The sequence below is a fragment of the Cucurbita moschata genome, unplaced genomic scaffold (assembly GCF_002738365.1).
Source record: "Cucurbita moschata cultivar Rifu unplaced genomic scaffold, Cmos_1.0 Cmo_Scf00050, whole genome shotgun sequence".
NCBI lineage: Eukaryota > Viridiplantae > Streptophyta > Magnoliopsida > Cucurbitales > Cucurbitaceae > Cucurbita > Cucurbita moschata.
Genome location: NW_019268566.1, coordinates 190,477 through 210,659, shown reverse-complemented (window position 1 = coordinate 210,659; position 20,183 = coordinate 190,477). Strand labels below are relative to the sequence as shown.

General features: G+C 36.2%; 2 protein-coding genes across 2 annotated transcripts in view; one reads left to right on the top strand and one right to left on the bottom strand.

Moving 5' to 3' along the window:
- Positions 1 to 159: 159 nt before the first annotated feature.
- On the bottom strand, positions 160 to 6,421 carry LOC111435726 (protein decapping 5-like). The gene is made up of 8 exons (XM_023073228.1): positions 6,145 to 6,421; positions 5,116 to 5,216; positions 4,692 to 4,763; positions 3,645 to 4,577; positions 2,752 to 2,817; positions 896 to 1,096; positions 678 to 788; positions 160 to 599 (listed from the first exon to the last, which is right to left on the bottom strand). The coding sequence occupies exons 1-8, from the start codon at positions 6,290 to 6,292 to the stop codon at positions 444 to 446; spliced, it is 1,788 nt and encodes a 595-aa protein (XP_022928996.1). The 5' UTR covers positions 6,293 to 6,421; the 3' UTR covers positions 160 to 443.
- An 8,053-nt stretch (positions 6,422 to 14,474) lies between these two features.
- Positions 14,475 to 20,183, top strand: part of LOC111435692 (phosphoenolpyruvate carboxylase 4) — an 11,711-nt gene continuing 6,002 nt past the window's right edge. Inside the window, exons 1-12 of the mRNA XM_023073164.1 lie at positions 14,475 to 14,733; positions 15,196 to 15,359; positions 15,703 to 15,817; positions 16,118 to 16,195; positions 16,287 to 16,355; positions 16,521 to 16,599; positions 16,709 to 16,785; positions 16,913 to 17,008; positions 17,906 to 18,047; positions 18,729 to 18,860; positions 19,200 to 19,273; positions 19,403 to 19,648. Coding sequence (XP_022928932.1) covers positions 14,578 to 14,733; positions 15,196 to 15,359; positions 15,703 to 15,817; positions 16,118 to 16,195; positions 16,287 to 16,355; positions 16,521 to 16,599; positions 16,709 to 16,785; positions 16,913 to 17,008; positions 17,906 to 18,047; positions 18,729 to 18,860; positions 19,200 to 19,273; positions 19,403 to 19,648 — 1,428 coding nt within the window. The 5' untranslated portion in view covers positions 14,475 to 14,577. The remainder of the gene's footprint in view (positions 14,734 to 15,195; positions 15,360 to 15,702; positions 15,818 to 16,117; positions 16,196 to 16,286; positions 16,356 to 16,520; positions 16,600 to 16,708; positions 16,786 to 16,912; positions 17,009 to 17,905; positions 18,048 to 18,728; positions 18,861 to 19,199; positions 19,274 to 19,402; positions 19,649 to 20,183) is intronic.

Below are 20,183 nucleotides of genomic sequence, written 5' to 3'. Positions count from 1 at the left end.
TGGAAGGAAAGAATAGTGTCTTTTTATTGTTCTCTTAAGAATAGTGTCTTTTCAATACGCTGAAACAGAGAACGTGTCCAACATACATGAGTCACGAGACATACTCAAAAACCCCTTTGCATCCTTCATTATCATTAGCAATAACAGCAGAAGAGAGGATAAACATCAAGACTGCCATAAATTTCTTAAATTTTGCTCACTAAACAACATCATCCAACTTGGTTTACAAATAAAGCTTCCATTAGAAATCAAATTCTTTGTTAGACCAACTGTTGAACAAGGCAAACCGATAAAAACAATGAAAACCAAAAGAACAATCCGATTATTATTTCGGGACAGACAGGGAGAAACGTGCACTCTATTAAAGAACACAACCCTTTATAAACTCGAACGAAATGGGGCACAATTAACCATTATAGCCCAAAAGATACATACTGGTTGGATTATGAACGATTAAATGATGATCGCCCTTGTCCCCGCCCCCTCCCCCTCCCATAATAGCCATATCCTCTTCCATGGTATCCTCCACGGAAATACCCCCCACGTCCAGGACCTCGGCCACCTCGTCCCCCTCGATACCTCGAAAAATCACCAAAAGTCTGCAATAGCAGTCGGGAAAACATTAAATACGGCAATTTAATTTAAAATGTACGAGACCCAGCCACCAGAAAAGTTACCTCTGTGTCTATCTTTACTTGCTCCGAATATCTAGTCCGCCCATTTTGAGGATCATTATCAATAGCATTATAAGAGAGTGAATCAAAGAAGTCATCCTTGTTGTACAAGGGCTGCATATAAAAGACACATTTAGTATGTCATGGTTTGAAAAGAATTGAATCCATCTTTTGAATAGACCTAAAATTCCGTAACTCGAAAGGCTTAAGGATGTTCTCACCTTAACCCCAGACTGTGAGACTTCACCCTCATCTTCTTCTTCCTCATCATCCTCATCACTGACATTTCCATCCACATCCTTATCCTTGTGATGAGATTTATTGCCTTTACCTAGATTTCCCCACACTTCATCCTTGTTGAATTTCTCATTCATAGCTATGAAATCAAAATCTTCCGTAAATTTGGTAACAGGACGGGAACTCTGCAATGTAAAGTCCCAAATGTTGAACTCTAGGATTATTGAGAATGTGAACCTCAAACATAAATACAAGCCTACAAATTAACCCAACCATGATGTATTTTCAGATTATGTATACAACAAATTGAGTACACTAATCATTAATCCATCACCTCCCTCAATTCTTTATAATTTTCAGCGCTCTTATAAATTTATCCTTGGATCTGAGAAACTTAGAAGTTTGTTTTCAAAGGATAATCTATCAAGTTTCAATTCAAATTCTACCATATCACTCTGATTCCAGTCCATTAAAACTTGTTCAGCACTCAAAATGAACGAGGAAAGTACACAAACTACATAAGAAACGGAGCTTAGATTGAGAAATATGAAAATACATACAACGGTGGACAAAAAAACATCCCTACATACAACAAATAGGTACATTTAAAAGAAAAATACGGAAAACCTCACACATACAAGGGTGTACAAAAGAAACAGCCAACCAAAAGGAGCCCCCACATCGACAAATAGGTACTCCAAGTCAAAAGAAAAAAGTCTAACTGATAATTGTGGAAACCCCCAGTTATCAAGACCCAAACGAAGACATTGAACCTCTTAACCTCCCCCACATACCCCAACCAGCAGTCTCACTTCCTCCAATGCATCATTGTAAAGGGAAAACAACTAAGGCCCCAAAAGGAAGGAAGAGTGTCTCCACCCAATCTATGTATTAACTTTTCCATGAAAGATCTGAAAGAACTTAAATCTTCTTTGGAGTCTTAACGTTCGTGGGGGAAAGAAAGTGGTGATGGGGTAGTAAGAGAGGTGAAAAAAGAAAGCTTCAAGAAAAACCCTGGGAAGAGGCAGGGGTCCAAAGACAAAGGTCCCTCCTCCCCTAGCCAACGCATTTATCCCCCACAGGCAAAGTAAAATAGAAACCTCCCTATAACTGGCACAGTCGTACAACCTTAGAAACCTCCAATAACCCCCTATCCATAAAGGACTGACAAAACCATAAGATAACCAAAGACAACTCACACAAATGCCGCTTATCAGAGACCACTAACTACAACCTCAATTTTGAAAGATGATACAAATGGGGTTAAGGGATGCAAAGCAGTTTCTCTACCACCCAACAGACAGCTGTCCTCCCAACCTAGGGAAAATAGAGGAAAGCCTGAAGAGATAGTTTTCCAAGGGTGGAGATCGTATTTACTTATGATTGTTATGCCACAAAGCATTCAATTCTCAAGAGAGGCACCACAACCACTTGGCCAATAAAGCCCCGTTCTAGTGTTTTAAGTTACCAACCCCCAACCTGCCTGATCCAAAGGCTTGGAAGGCATCTCTCAACTAACCAATGCAACCCTACCCCCATAGGCCCCCTCCTAAAAAAATTCCCTCATCATCTTTTCCAAACTTTTGCTCACCTGACCCAGGAAATCTAAAAAGGTAAAGATGAATGGGACCCCAATTAAGACAACTTGGATGAGAGTAAGTCTCTCGCCCTTTGGAGAAGAAGACTTTTCTCCAAGAAGCAACACTTTTAGATGACTAGACTCCAAAAATAACACTTTAAATATGTAAACAACATAAAGCAATTCATTATTGAACTTCACAACGAGTGATGTCTACATCAATTATTACTATTAATTTATTATTAAAAGTTCACAAATTACCCCAGATCCTCTTCCTCTTTCACGTCCTCTGTAAAAGTGGCGAGCCTGAAAATGAGCACCATTTGCCTGAAACTCATTAAAGTTAAAACAAAACATCAGTGTCTCCATGACATAAACTAACAAGGTGACAAGGAAATAGAAAAGGGCAGCAATTGAAACATCAGTTCGTATTTCTGATCATCTACAACTATGGTTGTGCAATTGAACACATGAATAATGAAACTAGATAAAATTTAATAATGATAAGATGATAACATAAAACAGTTCACGAAGTGTAAAAGCTTTTAAGTAGCATTTCCAGCAATGAACTCAAGAACCGGAAATAAAAAAAGGTAAATATATCACTGTGACACAATAATTAAAATGTAATCTCCTAAAACATAGACTTTGACTAAGAAGGCTTCTACAAGAAAACCAAAGAGATAGTATGACCAAATCCCTGTCCAGTACGATTATGTAGCACTTCCAGAAGTAAACTCAAGAACCAGCAATAAGCAAAGGTAAATATATAACTACGTGAAGCAATAACATAAAATGTTTAGAAGTCCCCTAAAACCCAGCCTTAGCAAAGAAGGCCACTAAAAAAGTATCTAAATCATATTATGACTAAATCCCTGTCGGTAAATTTATCACTATGTGATGCAATAATTAAAAATCTTGAGTAGTCTCCTAAATCAGACTTTGGCCAAGAAGGCCTTTACAAGAAAAACTCAATAATATCTAAAAGTTTGATCTGGCAACCCCAATTACATTTGAATCAATCATAAGTTCAATAACAATCTTCAAAGAAACTAGCCTGCATAAAGTGACACTTACAGGAAGAAAAATTAAAGATATAACAGAAAAATAGCAAATCAAAGACCAAAAATACATTTTATGAATTAGAAAGACACCTTTTGAACGGGCCTTGACAGTACAGGTAGTGGTAATATTGGCGGCTGAGCCTCTGTTGTCACTGGCATCGAAGGTTCTAACGATAATGGCTGGACCACTTCCACGTCCTCATGCACTGTATGTGAGGATTGAGATGAAACCACAGCAACGGGACCAGACTGCAACAGCTGCCCAGGGGTAACTAGAGAAGGTACAGAAGATTCGGCGCGAGAGTTGGCTATTCCAACTACAGATGAAGTTGACTGAGATGCATTTTGATACAGTAATGAGGGACCAGAAACTGCATTAGGTTCAGTAGTGATTGGTGGTATGGCAGAACTAACATCTCCACCGGAAAATGAAGACAGTATTGGACCAAGGGGCAAACTTACACTAACTGGGGCTCCAGAAAGGGTAGGAACAGCTGTCTTATTTGCAACTGAACTTGGCAAGGTTTCAGAAAAAGAAGTAAAAGGGAACATAGGCAAAGCTGTTGAAAAAGTTGGAGGGGGCACAACAGTGGAGGTCAGGTTAGGAGCACTACTATTAGCAGCGAGCAAGGGAGATGGAACTTCTGGTTGTTTTGAAGTTCCAGTGGGTAAAGGTGCATTAATGTTAGGAAACTGCATTGACTGTTGCAGAGATGAAGGTATTGACAGACCTGGAGGAGGTCGTATTATAGATTGTTGGTGTAATTGAGGAAGCCCATTAGGTGGGCCATAATACCCTTGCCAATACATGGGCATCCCAAGTCCACTGCCATTTGCACTTGGAGGAGGCGGAGGAGAAGCTCCCCATGACCCCAAGTTGCCTCCAGGTTGATATGGAGGCAAACCACCTTGAAAATTAGACTGAGGAAAACCAAATGCTGTGTGAGAAGTATGATCAGGTAATGACCCACTGACAGCAGAATGCATGCTGGTAGATGTGGAAACTGATGGGGGATAGTGAGACTGCATAAGCAACAGGTAAGCTTAACATCCTTTCAGAAAATAACAATAGAGCAAACATGCCTTACGTACTAAGAAATTGGAAAAATACATTCTTTGAACAAAAAATGAACTTACTTGAATAATTGCTGGATCATTATTTATAGGCGCTGACGGCTGAACAGGTGGAGAAGATTTAACCTGCAAATCCTGCCAAGAGCACAAAAGACCAGATTATTGATAAAAGCAATGGAAAGGAAATGGAGCCCTGTGCCCCATCTAGATTATTAAGTACACAATATCAAAAGAAATGACAAATTCAAAGCAGCAAGAAATCCAAAACAATAAATGAGCATGCTCCAAACAAAATACCACATTGAGCCAGCAGGCTCACATGATCGGAAATTCAAGTAGTAATCATCAAGTGACAGAGACAAACTCCAATGGTGATGCTTGACATTCACTCTAACAATAGGTAATTCACCAGTCCTAACTTTAAAAAAAAAAAATAACGAAAAGAACAAAGTATGATAGAAAACATAATTTTCAAAGCATTTAATACCTTGATATCACTTCCACGGAATAAGATGTACTCAAAAACTTTATCACTTGGAGGAACTTGGGGGCCATCCTTCTTTCTTCCTTCTGTTCCAAATGATCTCACTAGCCCAAAAGAATAGAAATAGAGTGAATCATATGTACGAAGCTTGAAAGTGATTAAAACGGATGACAAAACATCAAATTATTATTACATACAAGATCATAAAAATTAAGATTAGTTCGTTGTTTGATGTATATGAAAAGAAACATGTGAAAATAAGATGCAAGAAATTTTCATTCTGGTGGTACATTGTTCTCGAGAGTTTCCATTGAAGACCTATATCAGGAACAATCTACTCGCCAAAGGAGTGATAATAATTGACACTCAATTCTTACAAAAATAACCAAATATTGCCCGCAAACAAATACAAAGAAAACCATGTGTTGGAATCCTTTTAAACTCGTGAGAAATGCAGAAATATGAGAAAAAATAAACGGAAGTTCACATAACTGCATTTAAAATTGATACTCAAGTGGGAATGGGCGGGCTATCCAAGTGCTAAACTAAAAAGAAAACTTTATAAGTGGAGGCATTTTAAACCTTAAGCAATCTAGAAAGGCAGCTGATAATAAGAAAACAAACTAAAATATAGAAATGGAATCAGTAGTATGGTAGATGATAAATCAATGCCTAAAAAATAAAACATAAAAATCTTTTTTACTTTCGACCTGGCTATTGAGCTTTAGAGAACAATGCCTGGAAAAGAAAATGGAAACCAAGGGTAAAATTAAAACCCTTCGGGCGTTACCGGACGTCAAAGTCAGTTCAGCCACAAATCGAAACCTTAAATGACAAACTCAAGCCTTGTTGTAACAAAATCAAAACCAAAACTTCATCGAATTTCCGATTCTCTAGGCATAAAGAAACGAAAATGCCCATGCATTAACAAAATGAGCAAAGCTAGAGCCAGAACAAAAGGCAGTGAGCCACACAACCGCAAATCTTGAGAAGACAGAGGAAAGAAAATAGGAAAAAATGCAAATGAAATACCATTTCTTAGTCCAATACTGGACTCTTCGGTGTTGATGTTGTAGAGTACGCCTTCGTATCTAATTTCACTCTTGGAAGTCAAACTAATCAAGCTTCCAATGTACGAATCGGCAGCTGAACTCGCCCTCGAACCAGCATCTGAAGCCATATCTATGAAACTCAAGCATAAACTAACACGAGGAGGAGGAGAAGAAGGAGGAAGAGGAAAGAGTAGAGCTTTTAGGTTTTTAGAGGAGCGACTTTCGGCCTCTCAGATTCTCAATTCTTGAAATTGAACAAAGAACGGACCCGACCTCTCGACTCTGTTTTATTTGGGAAATTCCCACCCCTCAAAATTACAACTTTACCCCCACCATAAATCACTTGCTTTATTTTCATATATATAATATATTAAGGAGTGCTACAAAATTTATTAAAAAACTTATAAATCAATATATTTTAAGTAATAATAATTAATTATCAATTTGTTCGTCGGATTTATAGTATATAGATAAGGTGGCGTGTTTTATCGTAATAACATACTTTGTAAGATTTGACTTGAATCGTTCTTATGGAGTAGTATTTATTGCTTGGCTTTTAAAAGAGGAAGTGGTCGGGAGAATAATCCTTTATACTCGGGGTTTCGTCGTCGTTATCATCTATCTTCTATTTAGACCCTCTTTTGTGTCGAAGATCGCATTTGTAGCTGTCGACCAACACGTGGGATGCCATTTTAGAGCATTTAAAAGCTTGATGTGAATAGAGGACTAATGCATTGAATCGTAAAGATCACGGAAATCTTGCAAGAATATGAAAGTCCTTACCCTCCTAAATCACTTCGTGTAAAAGGAAGTTGAGTATTACGTAAGAATTTGGTATGGGCATGCCAGATATGTGAATCAATGATGCAGTCAGAGGCTACGAGGTAATTGACTCTACTGTAGGCTGCGTGTGACATTATTTGTGAGAGGAGTCGTGTCGTTTGACTTATATGGTCGTGACTTTCGTTACAAAACATGTACGAGGTTCGAATCTTCTGCACATTATTAAACTCAAAAAGTAAAATAAAGTTCTCAAATTATTTGGACAAACGCACTACGATACGATATAAAAGCATCGAAAGTTGATAGCATTTTAAGTAAAAAAAATACTTTAATGCGAGGACGACAAAGAAACTTTTATTTCCAAAGTGGGATTGTTAAAGTGATAATTGAATAATAATGTTACCGACTTTTTCTATATGACATCTTTTACTCGTAAATAGCAATTTTTTTATTTTCTCTAATGAACCCATAAATAATTTTATAAACGTTTTAACAATCATATTTAATCCATCATAATTGCATTGGACTGACATATAAGCATCAGACTCACGTATTACAGCTTACAGATAATTATCGTACGCTCGTAGACTATTCCTTTTAAGCTCTTTAACGTTGTTTGAAACGAAAAAGATTGAAACTTTATCGAGTATCTTTCACTAACCTTTCTTGCCCATGTCTATCACCGCTTAATTAAAGGGGTTTTCGATCTTATCATGAAAAATAGGGTTAATATCACGTTTTCTATACGTATTTATTTATCACACTTGTAAAAAGTTTTAATAAGTCTTTCGATTTGAACCTTTTGTGAGATCCCACATTGATTAGAGAGGGAACGAAGCATCCCTTACAAGAGTGTGGAAACATCTCCCTAGCTAGACGAGTTTTAAAATCATGAGGCTAACGACAATAGGTTAGGATCAGGACAATATCTACTAGTGTTGGGTTTGGGTTGTTACAAATGATATCAGAGCCAAATACCGAGCAGTGTGCCAACGAGAACGCTTATCTCATATCAATTGAAGAGGGAAACGAAACATTCCTTATACGGGTATGGAAATCTCTTTCTAATAGACGCGTTTTAAAACCATGAGGTTGATAACGATGTATGTAACAGGTTAAAACAGGCAATAACTACTAATAGTGGACTTAAATTATTACCGTACATGAGACAAAAATGAGGTGTGAGTGGAATCATTCAAACTGTCTCCCAACCAAGAAGGAAAAAGTCTCACACACACACCCCATGTGGATATGTATGCCATTTTCAAACAATCCCTTCCTTTAATACATCATTTTCACACCCCATCTTCCAAACATTTCAACAACAAAATGTAAACCTAAACCTAATAAATACTCAAAATTTTAAAATTAAGCTTATAAATATTACGCGTTCTCTGCTTCTTTTATTTCAGTATCTCGTAATTTTAATAATTTTTAATTTTTTTAAAAAAATTAATAATAATCGATTTTTATTTATTATATATATTTTTTAAATAGAGTGAAGCTAAATTCAACGAATAGTCCTCGAAAATGATTATTGAGATTTGGTGGACTTTGTGTGTCGAGACTAAATTGTATAATGTTTGTTAAGAATAAAGTTATAATTAAATGGAAGATGACGATGAAAAGACTTAATTAAAAATTGATATTAATGTCACAAATTTCGTTACCTCCATATACCTAATCTTTTGTCAATAAACCCCTTCTTTCAAAACCATTGAAATCGACCTTCGGTCAAATACCACGCAATCTAGACTTTTAAGACTTCCAAATTATTTATATATATATATATGATTCAATTCACGGCCTAACTTAACCCAACTCTCTATTTTCGAGTTAGGCTGGTGACACGAATGATTCAATTCACAACCCAACTGTTTATTTTCGTAATTATTTAAAAAAAATTACTTATTCACGATATATGTTAAGCTAATAACTAAAGTCCGACAACATTTATAAGTCACAGTGTATCACTAAGATACTTAACAAACGTTAAATATAGTTTAATTGTAAGGTTAGTCGAATTTATCCGATTACGAAAATTCCAAACTTATTTTAAATCAGATGAAACAGAGTGTTTGAATCATCGGATCGTACCAAATTTGTGGCAATGACGGGTTAGGCAACGAGATGTCATAAGCAAAGACTTTTAGTGCACAAATAAAATACGGTAGGAGTGAGTCATCATTGGGGACAGACACCGACGTGGCAAATTCCAGATATCGATCAATGTCCAAGACATCGGTGGTGGTCCCCACTCGCCTACTTTTCTTACCTCCCCCCTTCCCACGCAAAAGATCACCTAAATTTTTTTTAATATTAATTTAAATTCATTAATTCCACGTGTCATTTGTTTTAGGAAATTTAAAATAAAATTGACTTTTAATCTAGCTAACAATATAAAGATCCGACACTAATTTGTTCATTTAAGTTGTAAAAATTATATATTTTATTTATTGAAATTAAAAAAGAAAAGAAAAATTAATCCTTGTTCCCAAAGGCGTTGACATTGAAAATGTCCAATGGTGGTGGCGTGTTGGCGTGTGAGCCTAATTTCTGTCGACTTTCCTTCTTCTTCATGCAAATATATAAACCATTTCTTCGTCTCCCTAAATCAAAATCGGCTCTGTTTTCTCTTCCCATGGCGGCCACTCTCTGCAACAATGTCTCCAACGCCTCGCTTCTGTTCTTCTTCCTCCTCGCTCTGCTTCTTGGCTTCTCCTCTGCAAGGCCAGCTCCGGCGACAATGGCCGGAACAAGCTTCTTTCCGGCACCCAACACCGCCTTCCGCTTGGACCATCAAGTCTTCAGCTTCCTCCCCAAAGGGACTCCGATTCCGCCGTCCGCACCCTCCAAGAGACACAACTCGGTGGTCGACCAAATTGGTGTCTGAATTTTTTGTTCTGTTTCAAAATTTCAATGCTCTGTATACAAAACTCCATTTTTTTGTTGGATCTCAGCCACGTTCTTCAATTAATTCACAAATTGGAGAAATTTTTTCGAATATATTTTATATAGAAACAGTCGGGTAAGATTTAGTTTTTATTTTACTTAAATTTTGTGTATATTAATGACTGTATTTCTTATTTTTAACCTCATATCGTAACAACATTTTTAATACCAATCACATTTTTCGTTTAATAAATGGGATTCTTTGATCTTTTATGATACGACGTAGTTTTGCAATTTAACTAATTAAGGAATTATAATTTTTTATGGAAAATGGTGGACCCGGTCAACCTATATTAGGCAGGCGATGGTGTTGAAGAAGACAGCTTGGCTGAGTTTATTATTGATGTCTAAGATTTATTTCTAGTTTGAAGAATATATTAGTTAGGAAACACATCTTACCGTAATCAGTTAAGTTAAATTTGAGTAGGTAGTTTATATTTTCAGTATCTCGTATCTTATTGGAAAGTTGTGAATATTAAATTAAAGAAGATAGATAATAATAAGGGGAAGTAAAGTGGGGAGGTGTTTGGTAATGAAGGAAAAAAAAGCATGAATTTGGGGAGGTTTTAGAGTATTAATTAAAGAGGCGCCCGACCCGGCTCCACCAATTTGGGTCCTAATTCTTTGAATTCAAACCCAATTTGACCAAGTTTAATTGTCGGTGTTGTAGGCCCCGACCACCACAATTTTCCCCCTCTCTCTTAATTTCATTCCCATTTCCCTATGTTTTTCTCTCTCTTCATTTCATTATCCAAAATACACTTAAATTTATAAATAAAAATAATTGGAAATTTCTTTAAAAAAATATTACTCAATTAATAAAAATATCTTTAAATTTAAAATTATATATACATGTATATATTTGTTTAAAAAAGATACCCATCAAATTTTAAAAATATCAGTTTAACCGGTTGAACTTTATAAAAAAGATTTAAAATAGTTATCCGAATAGTGTTAAAGATATTTAGTAATAAATTATATTTCATATTTTATTATAGGATAAATATCTAGATATTTGTTTTTTATCTTTCCATTTATTGTTATTTCTGTTTATTACTCTTTCTTCTTCCTATTTACTACCGAGGTTGATTAGGCAACATTCTCATATATATTATCTTTTTGTTTTTTTTAATATTAATTTAGAAGGTTTATTAGTATTTTTGAAATGTTGTTTTAAACGTAAGATTATTTTTTAAGTTTTTTAAAAAAGTTTAAAGATATTTTAAAGTTTTAAAAAAAAGTTTAAGAGTTGGCTCTTTTCATCGGCGCACGACAAACTACCTCTACATCCTAGAGTTAGAGATAGAGCAACCAGTCAGCCTCTCGCCCAAGACCGAAGAAGTAGCTTGGAGGTGGCACGCAAGATACAGGCACCTGAACTTTCTTGCTCTACAAAAACTACACAAGAAAGAGATGGTGCACAGTTTGCCGGCAATCGAAGACGTGAACAGATTGTGTGATGGGTGTCTCATCGATAAGCAGAGGCACACCCCCTTTCCGTCTCAAACATCCTACCGCGTCGGTGAGCCGTGGGAGCTCGTGGCGGTATCTGCGGGCCCATCAAGCCAGTGACCCCAGGCGGCAAGACTCTCTTCTTCCTGCTAGTTGATGACAAAAGCCGCTTCATGTGGCTGATCCTGCTGCAAGCAAAAAGTGAGACGACAGAGGCGATTAAGCGCATTCAAGCGCGAGTGGAGGCTGAATGCGGGAAGAAGATGTGAATGCTGCCACGAACTGAGGCGGAAAATTCACCTCAACGAGCTTCGGTAAGTACTGCGACGAGCTCGGCATGCAGCGACAACTAACGACGCCCTACTCCTCCAGCAAAACAGGGTGGTGGAACGCCGAAATCAGACCATCGTCAGGACGACAAGGTCATTACTGATGACGGTCGGGATGCCTGGGAGGTTCTGGAGAGAGGCGGTAATGACAGCCATCTACCTCCTCAATTAGTCGCCAATACAAAGCCTCGACGGAAAGACACCACACGAGGCCCGGTACAACAAGAAACAAGTGGACTTTTTATTTTAGTATAATTTTAATTTTGTTTGTCGACGGAAAAACACCACACGAGGCCTAATACAACAAGAAACAAACAAGTAGACTTTCAATTTTAGTATAGTTTTAATTTTGTTTGTAGTCTCCTTCATCTCTGGTTCCATAAACTAGTTTTGTTCCATAAATTATGCCATAAACTAAATGTTGGGGAACTCTCAAAGTTCTGGCCCATTTCACAACAAGGTCAAACAGAATCCAAGATATTTGGAATAATTCTTCACTACTTATCAAAATAAAAAAAATAAAAAAAAGAAAAGGAAAAAAAGATGGAAAACAAGACACATAGCAACAATGGATTTCCTTGTCTTGTTCTGTCATGTCTTGTCACGTCATGTCCTGCTCGGTGGGTAACACCGACGAGCAATGGAAGTTGGAGATGTGTGAGCTTTAATATAAATTTTTGAATAAACTTACTAGTCGAGCATCACTCTCATACTTTCTAGACTTAATTATGGACATGCATGTACGTATGTTTGCGTGATCAAACACAACAAAAAAGAGAATAATGCAAAACGTAATCATAACCATACTCGTTCAAGGCTTATCTCCACAAGACCCCGATCTCAGGGGTAAAATAGACATTTTTAAGGGAGAGAAAGGAATTGATGTCTTTCATGTCAAGATTTTCGACCTCCTTTTCTTAAATCTTTTATTATCATTAGAATGGAAACATATAAGAGGTGTCAATTATTTGCTCGAACTTCGGCCTTATCATTCTAGAGTTAGATGAGGATTTTTATTAATATTGTGGTTCCAATTTTTCTTATTTTCTTTTTAAAATAATATTATATTACAGGTCCCACCGCTCATCAATCCATCATATATGTTTTGGATTTAATGATTGATATAAGTTATTTTAGAAGTATTATGACATCATTTATTTGGTCAAATTTAACAAATTTAAGCATCGTTCAACTAATATAAAATTAATTATAATTTTTTTATTAAAAAAATGTAACGTCTCACGACTAGGATTCAAATAAGAATTTGATTTTTTTTTGTCTAGCCAAATTTTTCGGTTCAATTCTCAAGATAATTCGGTTTCTATACTTTGATTTTAAGTTATAATTTTAATAACTAAGGTTGATTTATGATGTTTTGTCAGAGATCGTCAATTATTGTTAGTTTGAAGGAGCGTGGAACGATATGAGCAATTCATTTCCTCCATGGATTAAGATATGACACTTCTTTCTTGGATGACTGTTACTTTTAATGTTTTCAAACGGTTATACATGTGTCCATATAGTTGTGCTGTGATTTATGTGTTTGATGTGCATCGTGTAAATGTTATTGTATTTATGTGTTTGACTACGAACTGTCAGGGACATGAGCTAAGTGTACCATTAGAACCTGTTTCGGTTCTAAGTCACTAGCTGCTTGGCCGAGATTTCAGTTTCCACGACCACGTGCTAGTTGGTCATATCTTAAGTTTGGTTATGATCTGGTCGATCAGTACTTATTGGTTCAAATAGAGGCATAGGTCAGCAATCCTATCTCGAACGTGATCAGTGTCGAAACATGATCGTCACATCGTTGAGAATCAAGATGATAAAATAAGATGCGACACGCATGAAACATGGTTTAAAGTAGAAGTAAGTCGGTAATGTTGGGTAGACGGGAAAATACCGATTTAGACGTCGTGTATGATTGAGTGAAGGTGAGTTGTAAAGTTGAGTGGATAATAAAAGATTTTATTTTTAATTTTATTTTCCTTTTAAGGAATCTTCATTCGAAATAGAATAAAGCGGGGAATATTCTTTGGAGTATTTAAAATTAAAAGCAAAATACCATCATTATTGTCTTCCTCGTGATGTAATCACAAAATTTCTCATTAATTCTTTAAATAAATAAACAAATAACCTTTTTTTTAGAGATTCACGCCCAAAGGTTTTCTTAATAAAAATGTATTAAATTAATTATTTTTTTTTCATTTTTGTTGTCTATTTTGTATTTTCATTTAGTTTTTTTTTACAGCTAAATGAAAATACTTTCTTCTATTAAAAAAAAAATTAGAAAAACATTAATGGTCGGATAATGAAAGTCACTAATTTAGAAAATAATCATGGGTTTATAATCAAGGAATACTATCTTCATTGGCGTGAGACCTTCTGAGAAGCATAAAGCAAAGGCACGAGAGCTTCATGTTCAAAGTGGACAATATTATACTATTGTGGAGATACTTAAATTTTGTGAAACGTTACAGTGAACCGAGTTTGTTTAGACACAGGAGATTGTAAATAAAAAAATAGGACAAAAACATAGAAATTTATAATATAAATTATTGTTTGGGACCTCAATTATTTAATGTAAAAAAAAGCGTCACGGCGTTTACGGGGAATCACCTGGTGACAAAATCGCTCTCGCTGCATCATTAACAGTTTCCACCATAATCGGCACGGCTGCCACGTGTACCAATCTAGTTGGGTGCCAGGTACCCCATTTTGGGCCCCATATCGAAAGCCCAAAAAATAAAAATAATAAATAACAACAAAAGAAAATAAAAAGATCGTACAAGAAGTGAATGATCCTCTCTTGAGCTTTTCATCCTTTCATCTTTCTTCATCTTCGCTCTTCTTACAACCTCACTCTCTCTTCCTCTCCACCATTCTTCCTTCCAACAATGACGGACACTACTGACGATATCGCCGAGGAAATCTCCTTCCAGAGCTTCGACGATGACTGTAAATTGCTGGGCAACCTTCTTCACGACGTCTTGCAGCGGGAAGTTGGGAGCCTATTCATGGAGAAAGTTGAACGAACTCGAGTCCTCGCTCAGGTTTCTCGTTCTGTCTCTTTATCCATGCTTTTTTCTTCTTTTTTGTTCTCTTACTCCGTTTATTTTCATGCTCATAGTCTGGTTCTTTGTGTCGCTGAGTGGTTAGTTATTTTTGAGACTGCCTTACTGAGTTGGTGTGAGGAAAATGGAAAGGTCATTCGATGTTATGCTTGATTTGCGATGTTTTTTTTCGGTTTTGTTTTGAGTTTTGGGACGGGGAATCTTAATCATGCATCAGTTCATGGCATGAAATACGCTAGAGATTTTGAGGATGCAGCTTTTCTGCGTCCATTCGGTCTGTTTTCTGAGTCGTCCATGGCTGAGATTTCGATGGATTTGGAATTTCGGACGTTAATCGTCTGTGGAATGACTTCAATGAGAAAGAAGTATGTGTGTGACAATAATGTTATATGACTAATCGTATGTATCGTTTTCGTTTTTTCCTCTTTCTTTCGGTAACAGAGCGCTTGCAATATGAGGATCGCGGGCATCGAGGATACGGCAGACATGATTGAGAAGCAGCTTGCATCAGAGTTGTCGAAAATGACTTTAGAGGAAGCCTTCTCTTTGGCTCGTGCATTCAGCCATTCTCTCAATTTGATGGGGATTGCAGAAACTCACCACATGTTGGTTTGCTTTCAATCTACCATTTATTTGTTCATATATTTGAAAGCTAGATTCATATGGAACCGAAAAATAACAAAAGAAAAGAGATTCTGGGTTTCGTATTTATTGGCTAATTTGCGATCGTGTTGTGAAACAATTTTAGTTTCACCGTGCTGTAATTTCTTTCGGCTTGCCATAAAATTTGAGAAATACGAGGTAAAACCTTATGAGAACGAGGCTATACCATAGGACAAACTATTTCAGTTCAAAATATGCATTGTAATTAGATGGCCCTTTAATGTTGACAAGGACTGCCGTTTGATCATCTTCTTGGAAATGAATGTTGTTTTTCACGACTGACAGGGTTCGTAAGTCGAGAAATCTTGTACTTCTATCAAGATCCTGCGATGAAGTTTTTAATCAGCTTGTGCAGGGCGGAGTTTCTACTGACGAGCTTTACGACAGCGTTTGCAAGCAGGTCTTTTTCTATTATTTTGTTTCTTTTTCTCCCAACTGTTATATTTGCTTCTCTGAACAGAGAAGATGGCCGAATAATTTAAAGCTAGCTGAAAGTGACTGCTCAGTAGAATGCATCGAGTATACAATTCTCATTGTCTGACCGCTGTCGTAATAATAATAAGTTTGCTGGATGAAGCACCATTTTGCCATGATTTTGCAGTTTTCATGGTCCAAAAAGTCCAGCGATTAGTCTGTATGTTTGTCTAATTTTTGGACTACGTCACATTCTCTTCTGAATCTTTTATTCATATCTCTGCAGGAGGTTGAAATTGTTCTTACAGCACATCCAACTCAAATTAATCGTCGAACCTTGCAGTACAAACATCTTCGCATTGCAGTATGATATTAGTGCATTCAATTATAAGAATAGCAATATCATTCTTCTTGTTGCGTATAATCTTTGGTGATTAATTTAAGAATATTTGCAGCATCTATTGGACTACAATGACAGACCTGACCTTAGTCCTGAAGATCGGGAAATGCTAATTGATGATCTGGTATTATTTTATTTTCTCAAACCACTTCTCATTCTGCTTCCCAGTTTAGGAATTAACACGAGGGGTTTGGGAAGGAAGGGATTTGAGGCCTGGAATTTGTATGATCAAGAAACAACTTCTCTATGTTTTTTTTCTGGTTTAATTTATGTTTGCTCTGCGTTTTAGGTAAGAGAGATAACTTCAATATGGCAGACAGATGAACTTAGACGCCACAAGCCCACGCCAGTTGATGAAGCTAGGGCTGGTAAACAATTAAATTTAATTTCCAGAGAAGAAACTTATCGTCTGAATGCTATGATTGTTTGTTTTCTCCTCACTTCCATTGCTTCAGCAGTTATATTTGCATTTCTCAGGCTTGAGCATTGTGGAACAGTCCCTGTGGAAAGCTGTCCCTTATTATTTACGTCGACTCAGCAATGCCTTAAAGAAGGTCTACAATGAGTTTCTGTTTCTGATTATTCTTCAATGATTTTATGGTGTCGTTATTTAATTGCTACTCTTGTTTTTTCTGGAATTTTCCTTCGTTTTATTACATTACTATTTTCACCCATCTGTAGCACACTGGAAGGTCGCTTCCTCTGACTTGCACACCAATAAAATTTGGGTCTTGGATGGGAGGCGATAGGGATGGAAATCCGAATGTCACAGCAAAGGTGAGACTTCCAACATCTTCTTCTTTAAAATTGTATGCAAAGATTATTTCAGCACTTGAAAATCACCTAATCTGTGCACATAATGTTTACTCCGTCGTAATATTTAATTTATGCACCTTTTTGTACTCCATTTTAAGAGAGGAAAATTTAAAATTTAATGAGACTCAACCTGGCTTCCTCAAACAATATTTCAGTTAGCATTCTTATTGATTGTTGTTAATGTTACTCTTCTCACTGTTGCAACTCAAGCTTTCCACTAAGAAGCTTCTGATCTTGAATTCCATGTCGAGTTCGATATATAAAACCTCCATTTCAATTATAGCATTCATAGTAATTAGAATGATATTATAAGTATTCAGTTTTTATCTATCATCAATATAAATATGTTTAAAATTCCTAAAATGAAAAGGCATGATATAACTCTATATATTATGCGTAGGTCCCACTTTTGTGTGCCGGTGAATACTTTGTTCCCTAATATACTTCTGGTGGAGGATAGATTTTCTTGTCAAGATTTTGCTTCATTTTGTAAGGATATTTTAGTAATTTTCATTTTCTATGTGTATGGTTAGCTTGGTTTATCTTTTCTGTGATGGTTCTATTGGTTTCTTCTAGAAAACTCTTGTTGTATATTGATGGTGTCAGATGGTGTTTGTAGTCCTGTTGAAAAAGAGTATGTTTGGAAGTAGTGTTTGATTTTACATGGATTACATTTTTATATAAAGAAAAAAATGCTCCCCCTCAATGCTGAGTGCAATATCAATGACACTCTTATTCTCTGATTTCTCAATTGTTTCGCTTCATTTTGGAACTGAATTTATCATACGGTGCAGTCTAATATTTTTTCCATCAAAAAAATGTAAAAAGAAAATAATTTTTCCCTTTCATATTCTTCAGGTCACAAGAGAAGTCTCTCTTTTGTCTAGGTGGATGGCTATTGATCTATACATTCGAGAGCTTGATAGCTTGCAATTTGAACTTTCCATGAACCGATGCAGCGATAGATTATACAGACTGGCACATGAAATTCTTGAAAAAGGTAACATATCTGTAGGCTTCAAAGCTAGGAAACAACGAAGACGTTTGGCCAAGCAGTTGTTCGTTAGACTTTATCAATTTAGTTGTGTCAATTGCTTATTGGATATTGATTTAGATTAGCAACAAATCCTCATACACACGCAAATAGATAATGCTGATTAGTTGCTCGTAGCTAGTGATAATTCGGTCATTGGGAAAGACCTGAATGGATGTTACAATTCCTTTTAGTAGTGATTATAAATATTTGAGTTGGAATAAGAACGTAAGAGTGATGCCCTGCTATCAAGTTTTAATTCCCTAAATACAACTTTCATGAATGTATAATTCTTAGTATATTACTGAACATAAATGGAAACATTTGTGGATTGCTTCTGAAGAAAAAAAGGAGAAAGAAATAAGGCGATGAAGACAAAAATTTGCGGCTCTTGATTATAGGAACACAAAAATTTGTTGAAGCAAATACTACTTTTCTTCTTGGATTTGACATCATAAATTCTTACAACCATGTACACGTACAAGCAGCTTCTAGTCCGGTGTCTTATCATTCTCGAAATATTTGATATTATGCATACTTCTGTTCTCTTCTCTATTACTAGTTTAGATGAGTCTGATATAGAGGTAGCCAATTTATGTAGCATGCCATTCCCACTCTAAAATTATAGCAATCCAATTATTTATTCAGAAGCTGTATCTGAAGATGGACACGAGACCTGGAATCAGTCTTCGAGCAAAAGTGAACCGAAGAATCAGGGCCATCAAGCTGCTGCACTGCCAAGACAACTTCCACTTAGGGCCGATCTGCCTTCATGCACGGGTATAGCATATTCCGGAGATTTATTCTCAACTCATGTTGTGACAATCATCATCTTGATAAAACCTGCTCGAACAAATTCAAATTTGAACATATTTGAAATTTCCTTGAAAATGCAATATGTCTTTCATGTGGCTTATAAAAATTTACGTGAGGTTGGGAAAGACATATTTTTACAAAGATGTAATAGTTGGGATGAAAAAATGATTTCGCTCTTCGTCATCTATTTGCTCCGAAAGACTTGTTTTTTGCTCACGGGTTCCTTTTATTATGCTTAAATTTTATTGTTCTCGCTTCTTGCCAAAATGGATGGTTGTTATTCTCATTAAGCCCTTCATGCAGATTGCAATGATGGTGAATCCAGGTATTCTAGAGTAGAATTTCCGAGGACTGATCATCCATCATCAAATAATGAGGTGAAGCAAGTTCTAGAGCCATTTATTTACATATATGATCTCTAGTTCTCTAATGCATATTATTTTAGATTGTTCAATTTTACCAGTAGCACTCACTCTCTCTCTCCAACTGTCTGTCTCTTGTACTAGGAAACTTCGGTTCGAAATACACATGCATCCTTATCAAATGGAACTTCACCTAGTGCAAGTGCATTTCAGTCCAATTCTTTGTCTCGTACTGCCTCTTTCAACTCAACTCAACTCCTTGCTCAGAGGAAACTGTTCGCAGAATCTCAGATTGGGAGGTCGAGTTTTCAGAAGCTTTTAGAACCAAAGCTTCCTGTACGTCCTGGAATTGCACCCTACCGCGTTGTGTTGGGTAGTGTAAAAGACAAGGTACGCCTTTTCAGTTTGGCTACTTCGGTGAGCTAAAGTATATGTTAGTTGACTGTATGGGAAATTGGGGACATATTTATGATCTGAACTGGATAACCTGTGAACTTTTAAAATTTGGGTCTTCAGTTAGTGCTAGATTTATCAAATGTTTTGATATGAATCTCAAAACTTGGTTTCATAATTATGTCATTTTGCAAATTCATTCCTTCAAGAATGGTCGAAATATTAAGACCACTGTATAGACAATTGTTAGGAGACCAGAGTATTAACTTTTGGAATTGGAATTGACATCTCTGTTTTTCATAATTGGCTCCCGATGTTTTCTATCGAATGTCTTCAAATTAAGACATCGATATTAATTAATGATCTGGCAAAGATATTTGATTTTGATTGTCTTATTTAACATTTCAATTTACTAGTTGGGGTGCGAATAAGTCGGTTCAAATATCCACATTTGTTATTTCATGAGTTAAATCGAAAAGTTATTCCCATGAACATGGAGATACATGTCCTTTTTTTTTTTTTTTTTTTTTTT

Excerpts from the sequence above, each read along its gene's own strand:
- LOC111435726 (XM_023073228.1), bottom strand. The coding sequence starts at position 6,292 with ATGGCTTCAGATGCTGGTTCGAGGGCGAGTTCAGCTGCCGATTCGTAC. Across the intron at positions 4,764-5,115 it reads TCCGTGGAAGTGATATCAAG|GATTTGCAGGTTAAATCTTC; the intron begins GTATTAAATGCT and ends TGCTCTTGGCAG. Across the intron at positions 789-895 it reads TCTCACAGTCTGGGGTTAAG|CCCTTGTACAACAAGGATGA; the intron begins GTGAGAACATCC and ends TTTTATATGCAG.